The following is a 17,984-nucleotide window of genomic DNA, read 5'->3' on the forward strand; positions in this document are numbered from 1 at the left end:
ATTTGGCTCTTTCGCTTTCTTTTTTTTAACCCCTTCTGGTTCGTATTCACAGCGATGTTGTTTAATTAATCAGCAGAGCGTAAAAACTGTGTAAATGTCAGAAGTTGTAAAAAATTTAATAGAAACCCAGAACCTGCCGGCAGATCGGCCCCCGCCGGCCCCCGTCTGGTCGCCGTTTCTCCTGCTGTAAAGACTCAAACCTTAATCAGTCGTTGGTCTCGTCTTAGATTCAGGAGCCGTATGTCTATCCCATGCATGTTTAATCCCCTCGCTGTATTACCCTCTACCACCTCTGCTGGGAGGCTGTTCCACTTACCTACCACCATCTACGGGGTCCTACAGTCCTAATGTGGGAAGTGATCGTGGATGTTCCGTGTGGCCCTACATGGGTTGGGTCTTTGGGGCAGTTTTCGTATATTTGCTGACTGTGTTATCGCTGACAGGAGGCGATGGAGATACCGCAGCTCAGCGACGTTCCTCTTATCGGAGGAGAAGCCGCTGGTCCTTCAGGTATAAAGATTCTTCCAAGGTCGATGAGGTTTGGTTGGGAAGTTATGATGGGAAGGATGATGGGAGTTGCAGTCCCTTACAGCTTGGCGCTAACGGTAGGGAAGAGGAGACTCGCAGGCCTTTAGTTTGTGGCCGGTGACTCAGTAAGGATGATGGGAATGGTAGTCTGACAGCCACAAGCACTCCTCGAGGTATCAGCGCGGGTCTCCGGAAGATCCTTTGAGTCGTAGATTTTGGGGTTTAAGTGAGAAGAGCGGCCCGAGGAGGCCCCGCGGGATGCGTTTTTCCGCCGTGTTGGTTTCGGACGCGATGAACGTTAACCGGAAACGTCTGAATTTTGTCTTTTATTTTTTAAGGCGAAAGGAGAAAGATTTTACAGCCGAGCGCTAAGAGCGACCCCAAGTTCCAGGACCTGAAGACGGTGAGGCGGGAAATGTTCGCTTTCTGTGATGGGGCTCCCCGGGGGGGGGGGGACGTTTTATCCAGTAAATCCTCGTTGGTCCCTGTGGCCCCTGGAGTCTATGGGGCCCCTGACTGTGGCTAATCCCCCCCCCAAGGATATCCGCTCATAACGGCTGGGAGTGATGCCTCTCGGATTACAAAACTTCCTCCAACGACGTCTGAGAGACGGGGAACAAAAATCCTTAATCAGTTGTTGGTCACTGTATTACCCTCTACCACCTCTGCTGGGAGGCTGTTCCACTTATCTACCACCCTCTCTGAATAATAAAACGTCCGTACTTTACCGCTAAATGTAATTCTATCCCTGATTTTCCATTAACCTGTTTTTGTGTTTTCTTTGGCCCCCGTTGTATCCATTACTGTGAACTTGATTGAAAATTTGATGCCTGCGACTCCGAGTGTGAAAATAGGATTTCTTTCCCCCCCTTTTTAATTTTTTTTTAGTTCTTGATTGAATGGATCAACGACGAGTTAAGACACGAGCACATCGTGGTGAAGAGCTTGGAGGACGATCTGTACGATGGCCTCGTCCTCCACCATCTCTTCGGTACGAACCGGATCGCTGCCAGGGAGCAGCTTATCGCGCGCCGTGAAGTCGATCAGCGCCTCGAAGCGGCTCAGGTCCTGTCATTCCGCTATTTCCACCTGATAGACGTTCCGAGCTCACCCACTGTACAGCGCCACGGAATATGAAGCCGCTATATGAAGCAATAAATAAGAATAAAGCTCATATAATGGATGGCGGCATTTAGTTAATATATCCCCAAATTACCGTAAAAAGAGGCACGTCAATCAAAATGATACAAAGTTACCGTTTGCCCAAAGTTTGACCCCGATACGGGTTCTTCGGATTCTCCGGACCCCCAGCGAGGGTTTATTCTTTGTAGATAAAGTTTTTTTTTCGTCCGCAGAGAAGATCAGCGGAAATAAGGTGGACGTGGAGGAAATGACGCTGTCGGCCGTCAAGCAGCGGGCGAAGCTGGGGGTCCTGCTGGACGCCGTATCCCAACATCTAGGAGCGGCGGAGGAGCAGGAGAAGTGGGACGCGAATCGTACGTATCATTCCACGGATCGGTCTACCAGGGAGGGGGCTTTTACCCCAGATTCAAGATCTAAGGGTGAATTGGGGGATTTTGAGGGTTTTTACCCCAATCTCAGGGTCTTCGGGTGAATGGGCAGGTTCTCAGGGTACCCCAGTCTCAAGGTGAATGGGCAGATTCTAAAAGTTTTTAGCCCAGTTGGAATCCCTGCTTGAATACAGGTGACTCCATTCAGAACATCTTTACCTCCAGACCAGTCACGGTTTCCATAACGACCTTTATTAGAACCATTTGGTTGCCGTAATGAGCGAGTCCCTCCAATAGGATCTGTGTGATGGGCTATTAAAGGGTTAATATTTGGGGGGGTCTCGGGTTCAGCTCATTGAGAAAGCTCGCAGGTATGAAAACCACTGGGGGGCTTTTGTTTGACTCCCCCTTTGGCTGTTATATGGCTATTTGCCCCTGTCTCGGGGCTTTACTTGCGTGCTGGGGGGGGTGAGACGGGGAGCGCGGCCGCCACGACGCGACGCGAGATTCAGATGAACGGACATCTCGCTGCTACGAGCGGCAAAAACACCGCGGCGGGAAAAAAGCAACCGGGTGTCGTACAGCGGAGCCGGGGAATTAGGGTTTCCCTGACAACCGTTCCATCTTTACGTCGCCCCCGAGCAAAACTCCAAAATATCAGCGAACTAAACAAATAACGCAGGCCGGTGCGCGGATAGAAGTGTAATCATTCATAATTATCTATAATGTATATTTCCGTATATTTCTGTATAATGTATATTTTTGTATATTTCCGTATAATTTATTCCCGTCCCCCCCCCCAGTGATCTTCGCCAAGGATTTGCTGGCCACCTTACACCTTCTCGTCTCCTTGGCCCAGCGCTTCAGGCCGGATCTCGCTCTTCCCGCTGAGGTTTGCGTCGACGTCGTCATCGTCGAGGTAATAATTATCAAAAATCACTAAATGAAAAAAATCCAAACTCCCAACTATCTTCTCCTGGTCAACGGAACTCAGAGACGGCCAAAGTTCCGTGCAACATAGAAACCCAGAACCTGCCGGCAGATCGGCCCCCATCCGGCCCCCGTCTAGTCGCCCGTTTCTCCTGCTGTAACGACTCAAACCTTAATCAGTCGTTGGTCTCGTCTTAGATTCAGGAGCCGTATGTCTATCCCGTGCATGTTTAATCCCCGCACTGTATTACCCTCTACCACATCTGCTGGGAAGCTGCTCCACTTATCCACTACCCTCTCAGTAAACCTAGGGAGATTAACTGCCTGAACACAGGTGGATCAGTGTCCTGATTGATGAGCACCAATGTAAGATCCGTACAACCACGATGATGTTTTTATCAACGCAAATCAAGTTAAATGGAAACATTGTATGAAATTATAAAGGGTTTGGTTACAAAGCGATCCGGTTTCAGTTTAGATAATCGTCGTTATTCGGTTCAAACCACGGTGATCAAAAAAATATCTGGATCCTACATAAAAAAACACCTTGGGCTTTCTCTGGATGTTTTCCTGATCACGGCAGAGCTCTCGCTATGTTTCCTAATCACGCAGCAGCCGGATTAATAAAGATTAAATAATGTGAGAATCTGCTTGGGTTCTCTGCAAACTTTCAGAGGTTTTTGAGTTGAGAAAATATTTTATTTATTTATTTATTTTTAGGAAATAAATGTAGCATTTTGATTTAAATGATTTTTTTTCTAAATTGTGTTATTTTGTTATACATTTTAAGTAAAAGGAAGATATTTAACGATGTCAGAAAATCTTTCATCCTTCAGACTCCTTCCTTCTTGGTTGCTGCGCATGTCCTTGATAATACTCATTAAAGTAACATTAAAAAAAAGGGAAAAATCCACTAAATTGGAATAATTGAAATAAAATGTAGCATTATGACCATAAAAATGTGAAACTTTGTGACATTTTGATGATGCGCTGAGAACGGTAATTAGGTGATACGGGTGCCTTTTGTTCTTTCTAAAATATAAAAGAATCTGACTTTTTATTTAAGGAGAAAAAGTGACATTTTCTTATTTCCTATTAAATGTGATATTTAATGCTTAATGGCATTTTTTTTATTTTAAAAATCTCTTAATAAACGTCATAAAGAAGATGTCCTGCTGAATCTGTTTGGGGTTATAAAATGGGAAATGACGGGATTTGTTAGGTTTTTGTTTGCGGCGGCTTAAAGTATCTGGTGCCGGGAGAGGCATTGAGAGGGTTAAATAATCAATATGTATCAGATTAAAAATATATATTTTTTACCCCAGTTGCAGTTTTTGCCCCCATAATATAAAGTTTTCAGGCAGCTGCATATCAGCCGTTTGTATGATTCTCGCTCTGTTATCTGACCCCCGATCTACTAAACACTGCGACTCCTTATCATACTGCCTGTGGGGAACAATAGAATGGCTCAGTCTTAATCACCCAGCCGAACTCTCTGACTAATGAAAGTCTATGGAGGAACGGACTTCATTAGCATTGCCATAAAGAATCAACTTTAATGCTAATGAAGTCCGTCCCTCCATAGACTTTTATTAGTCAGAGAGTCTGATTGAGTGATTTAGACTGAGCTATTCTATTATTTCTCAGGCAGTTTGATTAGGAGTCGGGGTGTATTAATATAAATATTTAATCATCCCTTTTTCTCATTTTCTGAGCTCATTATGTGTGGCATTTGTTTGGCTTTTTTTTTTCTAATGAACATTTTTGGTGTTTTCTGCTGAATATTACAGCCGACCAAAACCGGGATGAAAACCGAGAAAGCTACCGAATTTATCACTGGCAGCAGGTGAGAGAAAATCCCAGATTCACAGCAGGAATAAGCAAATCCTGCCCCCCCCCCCGCTGCTTTGGACTACAACTCCCATGGACCCAAGGGGCTGTCTGATCATCATGGGACTTGTAGTCCAAAGCAGCCGTCTCCTGCTGTTTCTATACACATTATCGGGGCTTTTAGGGCTGTAGAACCCTGCGATACCCTCATACCCTTACTGACCACTCTCCGTGTGTTTTTTCCTCCCCGCGGTTCTCGGCAGAGACGGAGACGCTTCGGCCAGTAAGTGACCTCACGTTTTATTCATTTCGGGGGAATAGTTTCCGTTAGTGGTAGTTTTTTTACTTTTTTGGCAGAACTAAATGTACTGACCCTCGGAAAGAAACCAGGTATGACTGGGAGATGCTGGTCCAGCGACGGTTGCCCTGGCAACGGAGAATATCTCGGGGGGGGGAAGAATTCTCCGAGGCCGGATAGAGAGAATGTGGATTCCAGGAGATGTTCTTCCGTTACCCGACACATTTTATATTCCTAAACTTCCAAATCATCTCTCACCTCGCCACAAATATTTGTAATTCTCCTGTCACCGCGGTTACTACCCCTTCAGCGATGAAAATATAGTTTACTGGCAGATCGGCCCCCATCCGGCCCCCGTCTAGTCGCACGTTTCTCCTGCTGTAAAGACTCAAACCTTAATCAGTCGTTGGTCTCGTCTTAGATTCAGGAGCCGGATGTCTATCCCATGCATGTTTAATCCCCTCACTGTATTACCCTCTACCACCTCTGCTGGGAGGCTGTTCCACTTATCTACCACCCTCTCAGTAAAGTAAAACTCCCTTCTGTTCCATCTCAGCCTCTGAGCCTCTAGTGTTAGATTCGGGGCTCTCGTTGTAACGTTTCTCCTCCAGGAGCTGAGATGTGAACTCACTGTGATTCCATTAACATACCTGCCAACTATCCCGAGTGCCCCTCTATCCTGCTTTTGTGGGGATCATTGGGCTAGTTGGAATATCCTCTGATTGGCCCAGAGACGGGAATAAATCTGTGCTGTTGCAGGAAAGTCCTCCATTGCAGCTCTTAGCATAGCGACGTGGCTATTCGGGTAAAGCGGGGTAGGTGGCCACACCCCCAACCCCACCCAATAATGGGTCCCACCTCCACAATTCCCGCCTCTTGCCCCACCCCTGTACACAGGTGCCCTGATTTGACCCCCTGGGCTAGAACCATATTGTCTGCAGAATGTTTTTATTTTTGTGGAATGTTTGTTTTTTGTGGAATGTTTGTTTTTCTGAACGTTTTTGTTTCCATAGAAACTGATGCGTTCGACCAACTTTTTGCCCTGAACCCGGACAAAGTGAAAGACGTAAAACAGGTAAATTAATAAAATGTGGCAATGACGTCATCAACCGCGTGATATTTAAAGAAAGAAACTTCGTAAAAGGTTAACGTCAGAAAATCACCGGCCCGGAAACGCAGCGAGAATTCATGTTTTTTTTGTAATTTTATAATATCTTTTCATTTAGTTCATTTTATTTATTTATTTATTACCCCCCCAGGCAATCGTGAATTTTGTAAATAAGCACCTGGCGGACCTGTGTCTGACCGTGACAGATCTGGACTCCCAGGTAGAGAATGTCCCCCCCCGCCCCCCCCGTGTGCGATAATTTACAGGTGAACAAAAAAAAGCCGTAATTTCCCCTCAAATCATTTTGAGAAATTCTAGGAGAGGCAAAGAAAACGACCGCGAAGCTCTTTATGCAGCGATTTCTCTTCAGATAAACCAGGTGTGCGGTTAGGAAAATAAACATCAAAGGAGCGGGGAGGAATAATTGCCCCACAGCTGGGTACTTCAAGGGGAAATCGCTGCAACCGCTAAAGAGACTCCTAAAGTACAACGAGAATAGAGACAAAAGGGAGGAGGAGACGAGGGCCCCGCTCCTAGGAGCTCGCATAGAAACCCAGACCCCGCCGGCAGATCGGCCCCCGGCGGCCCCCATCTAGTCACCCGTTTCTCCTGCTGTAAAGACTCAAACCTTAATCAGTCGTTGGTCTCGTCTTAGATTCAGGAGCCGTATGTCTATCCCGCGCATGTTTAATACCCTCACTGTATTACTCTCTACCACTTCTGCTGGGAGGCTGTTCCACTTAGCTACCACCCTTGCAACCTAGAGGAGGCATTGAGCAGTTTGTGCGCCGGCTCTCATAAAACCGTTTACTGGTCTAGAACCTTCTTTGATACATTAAGAACATCACCATATATAATACTCGCCATTAACCCTTCTTTATCTGCATGGACCCGTCCGCTGTTGTCTGACCTGATTTCTGTAGTTTGCAGACGGGGTAATATTACTGCTCCTGATTGGACAGCTCGAGGGCTACTTCATCAATTTAAGCAGCTTCTTCCTGACCCCAACAACACACGAGGAGAAGGTACGAAACCGAGCGCGCTACATACCCGAGACGTGAACCTTCAAGCAGGACTGTCACTGGAACCATTGATCTCTTGTCATTAGCATACCCGGGAACTCTCAGGGGTTTTGCCCCAGTCTCAGGGTGAAGGGGCAGATTCTGGGGGTCACACAGTCTGACTCCTTCCTATTCTCCCTCCGCTGTGATCATATAAAAGACTCCCAGTTGTTGCTTTTGCTCCCAGTATGTTATGGCCGATATCCCTGCTTGAATGCAGGTGACTCAATTAAGCGTATCATTAAATAATGGTGGGGCTCATTTTCTCATTGGACGTCGTGTTTTTTGGGGTATTCCCCCCCCGCGTTCTGTACCTTTAAGCGCGGAGTCCTTTGTATCCCATCACGGCTTCATCCTGTAACTAAATATTTGCTCGGTGCCGAGGGCTCGTTTGGGGAGAATTTGCATAAATTACAGATATTCACCTGTTTTATAAAAGATTCATGAGTCTCCGGCGGGAGTAATGATTCTCCCGCCGCCTCCTCCGCCAGTAAATATTTTATTTATACTGCTGTTCAAATCAAAACATTCGCTGAGATTTGCATTCCCCCCCCAATCCCCCCCCCATCCCTCCTGTCTATTAGCAAATGGGAAAAACACTAAATCCTCGAAGCGGATCTTTTCCCAAATCCTACATTTAACAATTAATAATAATCCCAGATTACCGTAATATATATATATAATTAGCCCCCCCCCATTTGTGTGCACAATGGTAGCAGCCGTCTCAACTTCCTGTTCTCAGGATCAGCACAGGATCTCTGTCCTGTTGCCAAGTAGCTGATCGCTGCTGATTGGTTCAGACATCCTTTGTAAGGGTGGAAGAGAGAACTTCAGGATAGGAAATTGATTGGATAATGGGTGGGGCTAAATCTAAGCCACGCCCTCCTAGTGTAAAGAAGAATCGGATTATTGCGTTTCAGCCTCATTCATTTATTACCTACGTTTTTTATTGACAGATTCACAACGTCTCCTTCGCTTTGGAGCTTCTTGTGGATGGGGGAGTTTTGCAGATTCCTATCAACCCTGCAGGTCAGCCTTACGGGACCGCCGCCGGGGGGCGGGGGGGTGATTGCAAAGGGGGGTTAATTGCAAAAGAGGCCAGGGGTAGCCTGCTTTACCCTGCCCTCTGGGCCAGAAGATACAGTAACATAGTGAGGTCGAAAAATATATAAATCTATAAAGTAAAATTTCCCTCAATATCTTTAATTGCTTCGACCAAAGGGAAAACAAAATAATAATAATAACAATTAATTATTATTATTATTAATAATCTCTGTTATAATAATAATAATAATAATTATTGCACGGATGGTATTGTTATTATTATTATTATTATCATTATTATTTGCAGGAATATTATGATTTATAATTATTATTATTATTGTTATTATTTATTATTGTTATTATTATTATTATTTATTATTGTTATTATTATTGTTATTATTATTATTGTTATTATTTATTGTTATTATTATTATTATTATTTATGTATATGATTCCTTGGAAGGGCAGAATAATCTATGGGTTAATAATAATAATTTCTAAATGACCACACGTGACCCCTGAATTCCGTTTCTTAACACAGTTCATTCAGAGAAGCCGGCGTAGACTCTGCGGTCACCACCTCCATACAGCGCGGAATCTTAAGCTTCGCAGCCCTTATTGTATAGAACGTCCTTCTTTGTTTAAGGTGGAATCGTCGCTCCTCCAGTCCTAATAATTGCCCCTCGATGATGCGTCATGACCACATTTCCTCTGAATGGGTCTCATAAATTGGGCTTAACCGGGTGTTTGGTCCGAGACCGCATCAAGGCAAAGCCGGTTTAACTTTGTAAGCCTGACTTAATAAAGAGGGAGATGACTGGATAGCTGCTCAGCCAATGAGATTTTAGTATCGTAGACGAGGCTTTATTTAATCTCTCCTCCGTATCGCTTCTTGTTTTTATATCTCCAGACGTTGTGAGCAGAGATATTAAGACGACTCTCCGGGTTTTGTACAGCCTGTTCCTCAAATACAAATGCAGCTGAGAAAAGAAGCCGCCGCCGCCGAGTGATCCAACGCCGAAGGAGCCGCCGCCGCCGAGTGATCCAACGCCGAAGGAGCCGCCGCCGCCGAGTGATCCAACGCCGAAGGAGCCGCCGCCGCCGGGTGATCCAACGCTGAAGGAGCTGCCGCCGCCGAGCGTGAAAATACATTTCTGGGATGAAAATACAAATCCTGGAAGCAATTCAAATATCTATTTTTGTAAAACCCAAAATAAACCGATTGTATGCATCGCCGGGGCTCGTTTCATTTATACCGCAGGAAAAGGCTTTTCTTGGAAATGCCGAGGATAGAATGATGGAAAAGATCTCGCCGGCGGCACGGTGCACAGAACAGATCAACGGGAGGTCGACCTCCAGGCCAATATCAGGGGGGTACAGCCAATAGACAGAGAGGTGTGCGAAGAGGGGGTTTAAACATGCATGGGATAAAGAAGGGTTAATGCCGAGTATTATATATGGTGGCGTTCTTAATGTATCAAAGAAGCACCCGGAACAAGAGGTTCTAGACCAGTAAAGAGCTGGGTGCACAAACTGCTCAATGCCTCCTCTAGGTTGTAAGGGTGGTAGCTAAGTGGAACAGCCTCCCAGCAGAAGTGGTAGAGGGTAATACGGTGAGGGGATTAAACATGCATGGGATAGACATACGGCTCCTGAATCTAAGACGAGACCAACGACTGATTAAGGTTTGAGTCTTTCCAGCAGGAGAAATGAATATTTTATATATTAGCTCCAGAATTCACTGAGTAGATTTACTTTACTATTGTAGGAAAACAAAAACAATAATGTAGCAAAAAGTAACAAAAGCGACTGCCACAAAGTATCCCCGCCGTGCGGTAAACACCGGATCAGAGCATTAATGCGCAGCGAGAGAGTAAAAACGAGTAGATTGTTACAAAGATTGCATCAAAGGGCAGTAGCTCGTGATGGAAGTGGTGTTTTATAATCTGGGAGAAAAACATCTTTTTAATGATTTCCAAGCGGGCTTCATGCTTCCAGAACACGTCGGTGCCAAGTAAAACCCCCGGTCCCAGAATCCGGCTTTGTTTTTCATGGAGCGGGATCCTCCGCAGCCTCCGACCGCGCGTCTGGTCGTTTTTCAGGGACGCCGTCCAGGTTTGTGTTACGCGGGAGATCCAGAATCAACACTTGGCTGCCGTGGATGGGATTTTTGGACGCTCTGTAAAAGGTTTTTTTTTTTTTGAAAAAACCCTGTGAAATTAGCACAGGGTTACATGTGGTTGTTGGGGAGATAATTGCCTGAAAGGGTTAATTGTAAGGGGTCAAATAAAGGACACCTTGTATAATCAGTGGTTGCGCTCGCGCCGCTTAATTTTACCGCCTTTTTGGTTTGTTTTGCGCTCGTGGCAAGCTCGCGCTGCTTAGTGCGCATGCGCCTTTTCGCTAACTTTGCGCTCGAGGACGGCTCGCGCTGGCTTTGGGCGGGAATTTAAACTATAAAAGGAGGGCTCCTGAGGCGTTTATTCACTTACCCTGGCTGCGTTAATCGACCGCACTGACCTCAGAGTCTGGTGAGCGGCGGTTTTCAGCGAGAGCCACGGGAGCAGCATGGAAGAGCTGCTGAATTGTCTTCAAGAGCGAGCCGGACGAAGAGGATTTGATGACTGGCTGAAGAATTGTCTGGCGACCGCTCCGGTTCCCGAAGAGATGGATGCTTCCATTGAAGTTGGCGACGCTGCTGAAGTGGCGGAAGACGTTTCAACTGCTGGCGAAGATGGCGTTCCGGCTTTTAATATGTTGCAGTTATCGCGAGACGTGGCTTCATCGTCACGGGTTCATGACGGTGTCACGGCTACGTCGGCGGTATGCCCGGAACGCGGAAGAAGATCCGGGAGGTCGTCGTCAACACAACGGTCTCAAGCTTCTAGGGCTGTTCGGGGAAAACAGCCCTGCAAGAAGCGAAAATACCGGCAAACGGAAGAATTAGAAGAGGATGCTGCTCCTCCTGTAGCAACTTGCAGGCGTCTATCTCTGGCTGCATCTGCTCCTGTGCTGCAGGAGGATTCTGAACAGCCTGGACCTTCTTCTGGACACAGCAGTGCGGGTACTACTATGGGTGAGTGCCCCAAAACTAATTTGGACAAACTTAGTGAGGTTGTGGGATCGTTGGTGGATTTAATGAAGGAATGGCAGAGCCCTAATCCAGCTCAGGCTTGGGGGGGTTCTAATGTTGCTCAAAGGAATTTGGTTAATGAAGTGAATATGAAGGAGGCACTGTCATGTGAGATGTCTCCACTGGGTTTTCACTTATCTAAAGTTTTGAAGGAAAAAATATGGAATAATGAATACATTGACATTCTTTCTTTACTCCCGGCTTCCAAAGAATTTTTAGTTAAACAGGACAAAGATGAGGATAGGAGGAGACCAGTCCCTAGGTCTTTTAATAACTGGCTGCAAGCCTTTTGCATTTATTCAAGTGTTTACTGCGAGAGGCATAGCAATAGCAGCTCAGGTTTGTTCCAGCACCTAGAATCTGTTCTGGAAGCGTATAAGAATTTTGGGGGTATGTCGTGGTTTAATTACGACGAGATATTTCGTCAAAAGCTTGCTGTACATAAAAATTTAAGGTTTGGTATGAAGGACGTAGGTGCATGGGTAAGCGTTATGTTGCCACAACGTTACAATTCTTCTAACAGATTTCAACATTCTAATGTTCAACAAGTAAGACAAAAGGGAGTCTGCTGGGCTTTTAATGAGGCTCAGTGCAAGTTTCTCAATTCTTGCAAATTTAAACACGAGTGTACTTTTTGTGGAGCCAATCACCCAGGTTCCAGATGTTTTCGCAGAAGTGGTTCAACCACCGTCAGTAGGGAACCCATTTCAAAAAGCAGTGACGCCGGTGAAAGTGTCAAGACTGCTCCTTTGTTTAAAAACTTACCCAGACAGGCAGAAGGCTGAGTTACTAGCTTCTGGTTTTGCACATGGGTTTAAGGTTCCGATGTATAATGTAAATGGCTGCATTTGGGTTGATAACTTGAAATCTGTTGTGGACAATTGTCAGGTGGTCCGTGACAAAATTGAGAAAGAGCTGCGATTGGGGCGGTTTGAGGGTCCTTTCTCTTTTCCGCCATTTGAGAAGTTTAGGCTATCTCCGTTGGGTTTAGTGCCAAAAAAGGACCAGGGTACTTTTAGACTGATTCACCATTTATCGTACCCAAAAGGTGGGTCTCTTAATGACCAACTTAGTACGGATGATTTTCCGGTCAAATATGCTTCATTTGAGGATGCTTTGTTTTGGGTTAGGTTGTTTGGTAAGGATGCTTTATTAGCTAAGGTAGATATAGAATCCGCTTTCCGTTTGTTACCCATACATCCTGACTGTTTTCATTCTTTAGGTTTTCAATTTGATAATCAATTTTATTTTGACAAATGCTTACCAATGGGTTGTTCAATTTCATGTTTTTATTTTGAGGCATTTTCCAGTTTTTTAGAGTGGTTAATTAAGGATGTGGTAGGTTGTTTTTCAGTAGTGCATTATTTAGATGATTTTCTGTTTATAGGTAAAAAAGGTTCAGAGGATTGTAAGTTATTGTTGGATTCTTTTCTTCAATTGGCTGAGTTTTTAGGTATTCCATTGGCAAAAGATAAAACTGTTTTTCCAACTACATCCCTTCAATTCTTAGGTATTGTTATTGATACGGTTAAAATGGAGTTTCGCCTACCTTTTGAAAAAATTCATAAATTACGAGTTATCATTAATGAAGTGTTATTGGCTAAGAAAGTAACAGTTAAGAAGTTTCAATCATTGTTAGGTCAACTTAATTTTGCGGGTAGAGTTATGCCAATGGGCAGGGTTTTTTCTAGACATATGGCTAAGAGTATAGCGGGCAAGAAGGTAGGTTATCACAGGGTGAGGGTTAGTAAACAAGTGAAAGAAGACTTGAAAGTTTGGAGTTTGTTTCTGGCGAATTTTAATGGCAGTACGGTTTGGCAAAGTGAGTTTATCGATGCGAATGATTTTGAGTTTTATACTGACGCTGCTGGTTCGGTGGGTTTTGGCATTTATTGGCAGGGTAAATGGGCGGCTGCAAAATGGCCTGCTGCATGGTTTTCAGCTGGATGGACAAGAAATTTGGTGTTATTGGAACTCTTCCCTGTTGTGGTGGCTATTTACTTATGGGGAAAGGCGTGGGCTAACAAAAGAATTTTATTAAATTGCGATAACATGGGTGTTGTCTGGGTTATAAATACGCTTAGGGCCAAATCAATTCCGGTTATTAATTTGTTAAGGCATTTGGTTTTCTTGTGTTTACGGTATAATATTTGGTTGAAAGCTTCACATATTGAGGGTAAGAAGAATGGGATTGCTGATGCCTTGTCTCGATTTGATTTTAAGATTTTCAGACATCTGGCTCCGTTGGCAGACAAGGAGGGCTTGGCAGTCCCGGGGGATGTTTGGCAGCTAACATCGCCGAGTTAAGTCATTATTTGTATAATTCTATCTCCAAGGCTAGTTGGCTTAACTATTCTAAGGCTTGGAGGGAATGGGTGACTTTTATGCATAAAGGTGGTTTGAATGAGTTTGATCATACAGTTGACAAAACATTGGAATTTGTTTTCATGTTAATACGTAAGGGTTTTTCCCGCAGTCGAATTGATTGCTATTTGTTGGGAGTGTCATTTTTTATGAAATTGGCGGGTAAACAACCTGTGAATAAAGATTTCTTAGTTAAGCAAATTTTGAAGGGTTTTGGGAAGCAGCATAAATTGTTGGATGATAGAAGGCCAATTTCATTTAAGTTGTTGCAAGATCTAGTGGGGAGTGTACAAAAAGTTTGCTGGGATGAGTATGAAGCTAGATTGTTTGCAACGGCCTTCATTATAGCATTTTTTGGCGCCTTTCGTGTAAGCGAATTGGTGGCAACTAACAAAAAAGGAGGTTCAGGGATCAAGTTTGAGGATGTTTTGTGTAATGATCAACTGTGGATTTATTTGAGATCTTCAAAAACTGATACATCTGGTAAAGGTTGTTGGGTTAAACTGAACAAGGTTTCTAATTGCGGGATTTGCCCTGTGCAAACAGCAACAATTTTCAATCAATACAGACCGGATTATAGGGGTCATTGGTTAATACATAAATCTGGTCTACCCTTAACGCAGTTTCAATTTCGTAGGATTTTGCAACTGTGTTTAATAAGTCTAGGTCTGGGCAATGAGAAGATATCCTCGCATTCTTTTAGAATAGGTGCAGCAACGGAAGCAGCACTTCTGGGTCTTGATGATTCTATTATTAAAAGATTGGGTCGTTGGGATTCGAATCGATTTAAATTGTACATAAGACCTCATTTGTTGTAATTACTTAATGCTATGTTAATGTCAATTTTTCATTTCAGGCACTCGTCCTATAGTGGTTTGGATAGTAGGACATTCTTATATTTTCTGGGCGCATCGCAGAGCGGCAGAAAGGTGTTACGGAGAGAATCTCGGTTTCAGTCCAGAAAAAGTCGTTATTTATTGGTTGGGTATTAGAGGTTTAAGCATTTTTCAGTTAATAGCTAACGTGTTAGATTTCATGTCTTTTTTCCCTTATCCAGATATTATGATTTTACACTGTGGGGGTAATGATGTTGGTAAGATCCAATCTGTTCAATTATTGCTGGCTTTTAAAGAAGTTTTGGAACATCTTAAAACTGTTTTTGCTGGTACAATATTTATATGGTCGGAAATTGTTCCTCGTTTGATTTGGTTACAACGTCAAGGTTTCAAAGCCTTGGAGAGGGTAAGGCGCAAATTGAACAGATCCATCGAAAAATTCATGATTTTAGAGGGGGGTTTGAGTTTTCGACATGTTGATTTGGAAGGTGGCTGCGAAGGGCTTTACAGGAAAGATGGCATTCATTTATCTGAGATTGGGTGTGACATTTTTAATGCGGATTTGCAGTGTATGGTGGATAAGGCCGTGGTTTTGGTGGAAGGGGCCACTAATGGATAATAAATATCCATTTGTGGCGGTTGGGGGTTTATGTAAGTGTAAGGCTAACCGGCTTTGGGGCAGTTGGCCTTGTTAAAGTATTGGTTTGCTCTGTGGTTCAGGCCAAGAGCTTTTGGTTTGGGTTTGTTACGTATGGTTACAAAGTGTTTAAATGGTATTTGGTTATAAGCTAAATAAAAGACCACGGCCTTTTCATCCAAAGAATGTGTCAGTTGTCATTTATTATTTAGTAAGTTTTGGTTACAACATTGCACCATACAACCACATGAAAAAACCCTGTGAAATTAGCACAGGGTTACATGTGGTTGTTGGGGAGATAATTGCCTGAAAGGGTTAATTGTAAGGGGTCAAATAAAGGACACCTTGTATAATCAGTGGTTGCGCTCGCGCCGCTTAATTTTACCGCCTTTTTGGTTTGTTTTGCGCTCGTGGCAAGCTCGCGCTGCTTAGTGCGCATGCGCCTTTTCGCTAACTTTGCGCTCGAGGACGGCTCGCGCTGGCTTTGGGCGGGAATTTAAACTATAAAAGGAGGGCTCCTGAGGCGTTTATTCACTTACCCTGGCTGCGTTAATCGACCGCACTGACCTCAGAGTCTGGTGAGCGGCGGTTTTCAGCGAGAGCCACGGGAGCAGCATGGAAGAGCTGCTGAATTGTCGCCCACCCTCCCTCCCCAAGTTTATTGATATGTATAGTTTTTTGAATAAAAAAAAAAAAAAAAAAAGAGAAAAGAAAAAAGTATATTTTAAAAAAAAAAAAAATAAATAAAAATAAAAAATGATTGATTTTGTCTATTTGTCGTGGCTTTTATTGGGGTTAAGTTGCTCTCTGCAAAGGGAGTGAACGGATGGGGGTTTATGTAAGTGTAAGGCTAACCGGCTTTGGGGCAGTTGGCCTTGTTAAAGTATTGGTTTGCTCTGTGGTTCAGGCCAAGAGCTTTTGGTTTGGGTTTGTTACGTATGGTTACAAAGTGTTTAAATGGTATTTGGTTATAAGCTAAATAAAAGACCACGGCCTTTTCATCCAAAGAATGTGTCAGTTGTCATTTATTATTTAGTAAGTTTTGGTTACAACATTGCACCATACAACCACATGGCGATCCCATTAATAAAACCCAGAGCTCCTGGCGCTCGCGTCAAATATCGCTCTTGGAACCCGAAAGCCGATCCGTCTACAGCTGATATAAATGATAATCATAGAACGTGTTCTCTGCACCGCCAAAGCCCCCGTGTCAGGGTGCAGCCCAACTTTCTAAGGGCTTTTGATGGCTGGAGGGGCTCCTTAAAGCGGAAATTAAATATTAAAGTTATGGACTTAAAAATAGATGCAACATTTCACTTCAGAGGCCAATTATTATTACTATTATTACTATTGTTATTTTTATTATTATTATTATTATTATTATTATTATTGTTATTATTAATATTATTATTGTTGTTATTATTATTATTGTTATTATTATTGTTGTTATTATTATTATTGTTATTATTATTGTTGTTGTTATTCTTATTGTTATTATTATTGTTTATTATTATTATTGTTTGTTGTTGTTGTTGTTATTATTGTTATTATTGTTATTGTCATTGTTATTATTATTATTGTTATTACTATTATTATTATCACTGTTATTATTGTTATTATTATTATTGTTATCATTGTTATTATTATTGTTATTATTGTTGTTATTATTATTATTGTTATTATTATTATTATTGTTTGTTGTTGTTGTTGTTATTATTGTTATTGTTATTGTTATTATTGTTTATTATTCAGGGGTATTAGATGAGAGCGAAGAGCAAAGTTCTGTTTTTCTATCACAGATACAAAGAATTTAATTTTCATCTTTCTAATAGAAAAAAGGATTCATCGGTTGTGATTTACGCTTTCTATCCAGCCGCTCCGACCTTCTATTGTTATTTTGCGGTTTATGTGTATTTCGGGGGAGATTCTCACAAACTGAGAGTTTATAATCCAAGGAGATCTTACGCAGACACCAAAATACAGTCATTTGTATCTTACCCACCTGAAGCCCCTCTTTCCTCTGCCTGATATGCTTCTTTCTTCCACCTGAAGCCCCTCTTTCTTCCCGGATGCCCCGTTTTGAGCGCAGAATGTTTGAAAAACAGTGATGTCATGAAATGACTTATTTTAATTCTAGACTCTGCTGGATTTTCTTGTTTTTTTTTTTTGTTTGCCCTTTTTCACATATTTCACACCAATTTACACTTAGATACGAAAGCTGCAGAGACTCGTTTACTGAGCGGGAAAGAGCGGGGAAAGGATTGGGGGAGAAAACATATTTCCAAAACATCACTTTTTTCTTAAACACAATTCCGATTATCAAAAAAAATCACCCTCGGGGGTCTGACATCATCAACCCCATCCATCCTAGCCTTAAAAGAAGAGAGAGAAAACTGATTAAGGTTTGAGTCTTTGCAGGAGAAACGGGCGACTAGACGGGGGCCGACGAGGGCCGAGCTGCTGGCGGGTTCTGGGTTTGAGTAAAGATGTTACAGACGCTCGCAGACAGAGCACTTAGCCTTATAACTCCTTGGAACAGAAGACGTGGCTCTTAATCCCATAAAAATATCTCTCACACCCCGAGTGGCTGCTCTGCCTCCTCCTGCTAAGAAAGTAATAATTCCCTTAAACCCCCATTTTTCCCCCTAAATATCATAGCGAGGCATCTTCTGGAGCCCGTTCCGCGCCATCGAGGTGACGGACA

The 17,984-nt window shown here is 43.3% G+C and overlaps 1 protein-coding gene across 1 annotated transcript; it reads left to right on the forward strand.

Annotated features, from left to right (window-relative positions):
- The first annotated feature begins 449 nt into the window (after positions 1-449).
- LOC128490275 (gamma-parvin-like) lies at positions 450-9,544 on the forward strand. Its single transcript, XM_053462097.1, has 12 exons — positions 450-510; positions 867-931; positions 1,417-1,519; positions 1,884-2,024; positions 2,843-2,958; positions 4,760-4,815; positions 5,063-5,082; positions 6,111-6,172; positions 6,357-6,425; positions 7,129-7,230; positions 8,223-8,295; positions 9,221-9,544. The coding sequence occupies exons 1-12, from the start codon at positions 450-452 to the stop codon at positions 9,292-9,294; spliced, it is 942 nt and encodes a 313-aa protein (XP_053318072.1). The 3' UTR covers positions 9,295-9,544.
- The last annotated feature ends 8,440 nt before the right edge of the window (positions 9,545-17,984 follow it).

Source organism: Spea bombifrons, chromosome 4 (genome assembly GCF_027358695.1).
Source record: "Spea bombifrons isolate aSpeBom1 chromosome 4, aSpeBom1.2.pri, whole genome shotgun sequence".
Taxonomy (NCBI): domain Eukaryota; kingdom Metazoa; phylum Chordata; class Amphibia; order Anura; family Pelobatidae; genus Spea; species Spea bombifrons.